Source organism: Papaver somniferum, chromosome 11, assembly GCF_003573695.1.
Source record: "Papaver somniferum cultivar HN1 chromosome 11, ASM357369v1, whole genome shotgun sequence".
In the NCBI taxonomy this organism is placed as follows: Eukaryota; Viridiplantae; Streptophyta; class Magnoliopsida; order Ranunculales; family Papaveraceae; genus Papaver; species Papaver somniferum.
This window is the reverse complement of record NC_039368.1, coordinates 58,530,263-58,537,949: the sequence shown is the minus strand read 5'-3', so window position 1 is coordinate 58,537,949 and position 7,687 is coordinate 58,530,263. Positions and strand designations below refer to the sequence as shown.

The 7,687-nt window shown below is 36.1% G+C and overlaps 1 protein-coding gene across 1 annotated transcript; it reads left to right on the top strand.

Annotated features, from left to right (window-relative positions):
• The first annotated feature begins 4,725 nt into the window (after positions 1-4,725).
• On the top strand, positions 4,726-6,599 carry LOC113323085 (expansin-A1-like). The gene is made up of 3 exons (XM_026571335.1): positions 4,726-5,201; positions 5,285-5,594; positions 5,676-6,599. Exons 1-3 carry the CDS (start codon positions 5,069-5,071, stop codon positions 5,995-5,997), a joined length of 765 nt encoding a protein of 254 aa, XP_026427120.1. The 5' UTR covers positions 4,726-5,068; the 3' UTR covers positions 5,998-6,599.
• The last annotated feature ends 1,088 nt before the right edge of the window (positions 6,600-7,687 follow it).

The window sequence follows — 7,687 nt, the reverse complement described above, 5'->3', positions numbered from 1 at the left end:
ACAGAGGGCTCTGCCGTGGAGCATGGCATATACATAAAAAGGTACCCCGGTAATTTTACGCAGTCATGTTGAATGGTTCAATAAATGTGCTAGTGGCGACATTATCACTCAAGTGTGACGTCACTGTTTGACTAAGGTTTTACGATTTTAACCCTAAGCTAAAAATCACCATCAACAGGCCTGATGCATCATTGTGGAACGATATTTTCCATAGGAGAATGACCTGCGTAATGCGTTATGTTAGCACTATACTGCTTACGGCCATCCTCCCGACTGGCTTAATGCACCATTTGGTGCGACATTTGCTTTTGGACAACATAGCTTGCGTGTTGCGCATAATACGCGTTATCGAATCTAGGCCAATGTAACCCACATAATGTATTGTGATGGTATAATATTGGTCATTGGATAATATAGCCTAGGCAATGCGCCATACTTGGCGCAATACTGGCACTTAAACAATATGCCTAACACAATGCGCCATTTTGGCGCGATTTGGACAGTATGCCTCTTAACACGCAATGTAAACTTGAGATGAAGATTCATCTCAGGTCAAGACGCATCTTTTAACATGCGCCGTGCAAAAAATACGGGGTGTTAGAGAGTCTCAATATTTTTTATTATTCCTAGTCTTACCTAACGAAGTTGATTCTAGTAATCTGATCAAGAAGATTCTAATTTTGGAGTTAAAATATGACAATCAAACTTGATATACCACTTATTGGTTCAACCGAGCAATGCTCTAACATGAGGGTTACATGCATCATTGCAGAAGGTTGCATGAACTTTATCCTAATAACTATGATTGATTAAACTATTTTTGTGCGCTTCTTCACCCCTTTTCGGATAGTATATTACATAGTTTTTACAAAAGGATAAATCTTCGTAAAGAGTAAAGTTATGATTAGCCATATTTCTGGAGATTGTGGAGTGAACGTAAGATACTTTTGTAGAAGGTTGGTATATAAGATGTGATTCTTAAATGAGGATGAGTGGTGCATATGGGTGATTCATTAAAAACTAGTAGAAAAAACTAGCTCAAGTGCGTGTCACCCGATGAAATATTTTTACAAAAGTTAATATTTAATAACAAACTACAAATAGATTAACAATAAGTAAAAACCTACAAGCGACAATTAAATAGTTTTATAAAAAATAATAATGGATTACAAACTACAAACTAGTAAATAAATAAAATTCAAAAATCACGCTCGTTGGGTCTTCCATACTCTTCCCAAAGATTCACTCACAGATCTTCTCTAAACCTGTTATACAGATTCTGGTTCTGAATGTAATACTCCCTCCTTTTTTTTTATAGGCCAATTTTATTTTTAGAGAAATTTAAGGAAATTAAGAGAACTAATCATTGAAAGTGGTCCTCATGACACTTGTCAATAAAAGAAGTGAAGTGAAATGGTCCCCATGACACATGTCAGCAAAAGAAGTAAAGTAAGATGGTCCACATGACACTTGTCATCAAAATAAGTTAAGAGAAAAGTGGTCCCAGAAAATTAAAGTAACATTTGACTTTCTCAATTAGGAAACCAGCCTATTTTTTTGAAACATTTATTTATAGAAACCATCTATTAAAAAGAAACGGAGGAAGTATCAATTTGCGCATAATTCGTTGCAGGTATCCCTCTTTCTGGTTGAATCTTAGGCCTCAAATCTACATCATCATGGTTAGTCAAATCCTTAGTACGACGAATTTCCTGAGTTACCATGTTATATATGCAGAATTATATATGTTAACATAGTCTTATGCATTTTACGAGCACTTATACTACGATATGGACCGCAAACAAAAGTGAATTCCGCTTCAGTATTCCAAAAGCCTGTTCCACATCGTTCCTCAATTCCATTTGTCTACTGTTAGAATACCAGTATGAACGACCCAGTTTGCTGTCAAGGGGATGATGGTAACATTGAACTAAGGTTGAACATTTTGGATAAATATCATCTGCAAGATAATACCCATGAGTGTATTGATAGCCGTTGATTGCGAAACGTACAGGGGGGCATATTGTATAATTTAGATCGAGGCGATTTGTGCAAAACAATAATGTCATTATGTAAACCTAGAATACCAAAAAAAAAAAAAAAATCATATCCAACAATCATAAGAAGCAACAGCTTCAAGAATAACAGTTGGTTTTGGGTAATGACCCTATATTTACCGGTCTAATAAGTAAGGCATCTCATCCACACCAAATGCATACAATCAAGATTACCTAGCATTCCTGGGAATCCCTATCCTCGTTTCTCTTTAATATTTCTCTAACTTCTTCACTCCGCTGATTTTCGTAAATACGTTGGACCAGAATGAGTAATTATTACTTTACAAAACAATGAAGGATACTTGTACGAAGTTGTTTTCCCCGTATGAAGGTACTTATCATTGGAATGCACATGTTTACCATAATCTTGAATCTTTATGGTTAAACTTTTGTTTAGGATTGTGACTTCTAATATTTAGTGCATCAAACTAATTATTAAATCGAGGTTCTACCTGATAAAGCTCAGAAGTAATCTTTATCACCAAGTGGCATGCAGAATCAGTGTTGAAATCTTGATCAGAGAACACAAGATCGGGAAGAAAATAATCGTGCATCAGCTTCCGTTTCTTCTCATCCCTCCCTCGGTATGCATATATGATTGTGAGTACTTGTTTTGGCTTTGGATCTCTCTAAGAATGTTTATTTTTCGATCTTCATCATCCTCATCATCAAGTTGTCGCAACATCCAAACACCATTTCTTGTTGTGATTCAAACCGGTCCATATGAAGTTATATTTATGCATCAAAATTCGACATTAATTATGAAATTTAAAGTTAGTAAATTGAGGATGAAGGGTGAAGGTAAAAAAAAGGTAAATAGTGTAAAATTTATGTAAAAATGGGTCTGCGTAAACATGTAAAATAGGGGCATATAAATAAGAATGAAACATGGGAAAATAGCCGTTATTAAATACCCTTTAATGACAAAAATAACCATCGAGTAATGGTATGTCCGGCGCCAGTGATCAACTCTACATCGCTGAAGCCATTCAGATTTATTGCTCGATATAAAGTCTACATGGAACCCTTTTCCCATAATGGCGAGGCTAGTTTGCCTGGCCACAAATGGAAAAATGAACCATCGCGCATAGAAATCGTCCTTAACGCCTGTATATTTAAAAGCAAATCTGCAAATGAATATTTAGATTTTTTATAAAAAAAATTTTTGGCAAGGCCACAGTTTTCTTAAAAACTGTGGTTAACTCATAAGATTTAAAGATTTCAAAAGTAGGAGATACATTGAATATAAACTTAATCGGAAAGAATATTCGCTGTATCCCTACATTAATATAGAGATTAAATCAGCAATGAAAAGTTAGAATTGGATGTGAGGATAAGTAGCGGAATCAACCCACAGAGAGATGGACATGCAATATGACACATTAAGTTGCCTAAAAGGCTGTAAAGTTGAGAACTAGTCTTTATTACTTTAATGAAATTGCATAGCTTGAAACCAATGAAAGTAATCTAAATGCAAGAACAGGTAAGATTGTTACAAAAAGAGAAGAATGAATGAACACAGAAAGAGAGAGGGTCATAGGTGGTGTTAATTCAATTGTCAATAATTCTTTCAAGCTGGACTGTTTGCCACATGAGAGAACACTTTGATGATATATTTTTAAGATCCTAAAGTTGAGGTGTATAAGTTTTCTGGAAAGAAAAATCGATTAAACTAAAGGTTTTTCAGGTTATTAAGAATAAGAAACAGTCAGAGAGGTGGAATCATTTGGACCTTTTAGTCAAAGCTTCTAATAATCATATATATTAACCCATGTGATTTGTTGATGACTCATTGAATATTTAAACAGTTCATAGGAAATCCAAAACGAATTAATAGTTTGAACTAATGACACATTAGCGCTAATCATTTTGTTGAGTTCAGAACATATAGACATAATTAATGATGGGATTTCTGATGCATGCTTTAAAAGTCTTTTCCCTATATCAGTTACTAGCTACCTAGTTAGTTAACAATTTCGCTACACACCGAAGAAAAGTACCGAGTAATGCATTTCGGGGAAATCTGACGGTTCTGGAATGACTCTAACATTGGGATAGGGAGTGGGCTCCACCCCCTCTCACACGGTGCTGAGCTCGGTGCTCTTCTTTGGTGAATGTATCATTTTCAGTTAGTTAAAGGAATTTATTCTTTCAAGAACCAGCAAGCTATGTTGTAAAAGGCGCTGGCCAAACCCATCGCCTCGCCTCGCCTAGCGTTAAAGGCGCCAAAGACACCCAGGAAAAAAGAAAAAGAAAATTGGTCATGGTTTGGCGCCTGAGAGTATTTTTTCTCAGGCGCTGGCCCTATGCTTAGTGCGCCTTTTACAACATAGCCACCAGGCACCAAAAGGAGCAGTAGTACTAGTATATCAATACGTACACTTTAATCTCGTACTAAGATGAACTGGTACAAAAAGATAAATAGGCCAGGGACTTGTTCAGATTGAACAATTTGCTAGTGGAACCAGGAATTAATAACTTTAATCCCAAACTACACTTCAAATGCAAGCAATTAAGATAGTAACATGCAAGATGTTACCTAGCGTCGCGGCTCCATCATGGACTCTAAACATCTTACACCCCACTATAGATTATTTCATAGCTATTCCCAAGAATTTCAAAGGAACGGAAAATAGGTTAATGTCTAACAATCACAAAATACATAGTTTACTAGTTTCGGACTTGAGACAAAAATGGGTTGAGTAAATAAGTGGATAGAAGAGTTCTTGCTAGTTGTCTAATAATTGTAATTGCAGTTATTTGTTTCTATAAAGGATTCTTGTTTCTGCTTTCCCATATTGCCAGCTGCTTTTCATTCATTTGTTTATTCCAATTTCCTTTCACCTTTCTCTGGACATCTATAAATTCACCACTCATATCATCTCATATTCCTCAATTACTCTCACATCCCACTCTCACTCTATTTATTTTGACAGCTTAGGTTGCAGATTCTGGCATTTGTAAGAGCTCTCAAAACCTGTTTTTCTACTTTTCTTTTGTGTACAGGCAAAATGAAGTGTTTCTTTGGGTTTTCCTTGATAATCTTTCTCACATTTTTGAGAACTGCTAAAGTCTATGGATCATATGGTTGGAATAGTGCACATGCTACGTTCTATGGAGAAGCTGATGCTTCTGGCACAATGGGTAAGAACAAAACAGAACTTAGTTTGAATCATCAAATCTTAATTATTAGTAACAACATGCTTTATTACGCTTGGTTCCATCAGGAGGAGCTTGTGGATATGGAAATTTGTATACTCAAGGTTATGGGACTAACACAGCAGCACTAAGTACTGCTTTGTTCAACAAAGGATCAACATGTGGAGCTTGTTATGAGATCAAATGTGTTGATAGTCCAAATTGTTTGAAAGGATCTATTACTGTCACGGCAACAAATTTCTGTCCACCAAACAATGCTCTTCCCAACAATGCTGGTGGCTGGTGTAACCCTCCTCAGCAACATTTTGATCTTGCTGAACCTGTTTATCTCAAAATGGCTACTTACAGATCAGGAATTGTCCCTGTCTCTTACAGAAGGTATTATTCATTATCTCCATCTCTCTCATTCTGTTGTTGTTTTTTGCTTCTTCTTATGAGCCCAATTTGTTGTTATAACAGGGTTACTTGTAAGAAGAGCGGAGGGGTAAGATTCACAATCAATGGGCATTCTTATTTCAACCTTGTGCTCGTAACAAATGTCGGTGGAGCTGGAGATGTTGTAGCTTTGGCAGTGAAAGGATCAAAATCTGGTTGGAAATCAATGTCAAGAAATTGGGGTCAGAATTGGCAGAGCAATGTTTACCTTGATGGTCAAGCACTTTCTTTTAGAATCACAACAAGTGATGGCCAAAGAATTGTGTCCAAGAATGTTGCTCCTTCCAATTGGTCTTTCGGTAAAACTTACTCTGGACCGAAACAATTCCGTGCTGCTAGGTTCTAACCCGCCTCTCCCAATCTCGATTTTACATATTTTTTTTTGGATAACCGGGGGGTTGTCCAGCCTTCTTAGAGCACCAATCTAGATCTTGGGTAGCGTCGATCCTCTTATTCATGGCTGCTACTTCTTCATTTTATGTCTGTCTATCTATCTCTCTACTTAAACTAACCGAAAAACACCTTGCCATTTAAGCCTTTTCTCCTCCTGCATTCATCAGAGTAGGACTAACTTATAAAAGTATAAATAGTACTCCGTTAAAGTCATTTTGAGCCTTTCGAAATATCCTTAATGGTCTAACAATTTGCACCAACTCTTGTTTCTTTCTTTGCTCTTCTTCCTCTCCTTTTTTGTTGTTGTTACGGGATCTGCAATATCTAAAGGGATCTTTAATTGGCTTAGAGTTGTTTCTTATTGTATGGTATGGAAATCTTAAAAAGTATTTTTATGTTTTAAGACACAAGTTACCTCAAATATTACAGTGTAAGATGTATTCTTGAAGTGTTATTATGATCAATGGAAATGTATATTTATTTATGCACTTTAAGCAATTTGTTGAATACAAAGTTCTATTTTCTGAAATTAAAATGGAAATTGTATGGGTTATATGCTTCCTTTTAATTGTTTTACTTCTCATTTTTGCTTCATTCACACCTAGAATCACTTAAAGAGATGTTTGGCTGGCCACTGCAATGAGGCTGGTGCTACATATTACAGGTCATCAACTTTGGGGGTTTATTTTGCTTCATTTCATGGGGGAAACAGTTTTGAAGAGTGTTATGGAAAATATAGGTCTAGTAAATTAAGGTTTGTAAACCACTTGATGCATGCGCTCGTTCACCCACTAAATATTCACTGTTCTGTTTGTCTTTCCTTTTTACAGTGAAGGCTCCATGGATTCCACTGGCTCTCTCAAGCAAGAAAACCATAAATTTGGGTTGTATCCACTTTGTCTTTTCACTTCCATGTCTCTTCTTACTTCTCTATGATCTCTTTTTTCTCCATGGAGTGCCTATCTTATCCAGGCTGAAAAGGGTGGAACTTACGGGTTGGAGACCAGTCTCTTCTCAGCATGTCCATTTACACACTTGTTCAATTTATCAAAATGAAACTAACAACCTTTTTCTTTTTTCGTAGAGTTGGTGCAACTGGAGATATCGACACCATGGAGATTTTGGACCAGCTGATCAAGTAGCTCACTCCAGAAAGAGAATCTCAATATAATGTTTGGAGTGCATTCCAACAATTTTTTTAACTTCAAGAAAATTTTGCTTACCAATCCGTAGTTAATTAATCGTCTTATATGACATTAGTAGCTTCATTCAACCTTTATTTATAACCTCGAGGATTAGAGGATTTGTTTGTTTTTTTTTTTTTTTTTTTTGATCGTCTCAATTAGAGGATGTTATGCAGGAAGCCATATACTTCTTCAATCAATTTGGTATGGCGGTGTAATCCAGGTTGGAGTTAAATAAAACCAGACGTCTACTTTGTTTTCAATCCTTCTCTTAAAATTTTATAACCGAGTACTATCCAAATAAATAGTAAAAAATGACATCAATAAACCCTCTTGTTCTTCACAGAGCTGGCAGAGTTCCATCAAGCTTATGTTTCATGTGTGCCTCTGAACAAGAATCGCAGAATCATTTGTTTTTACACTGCATGAAATTATGGCAATATTTTCTAGATAGCCTTG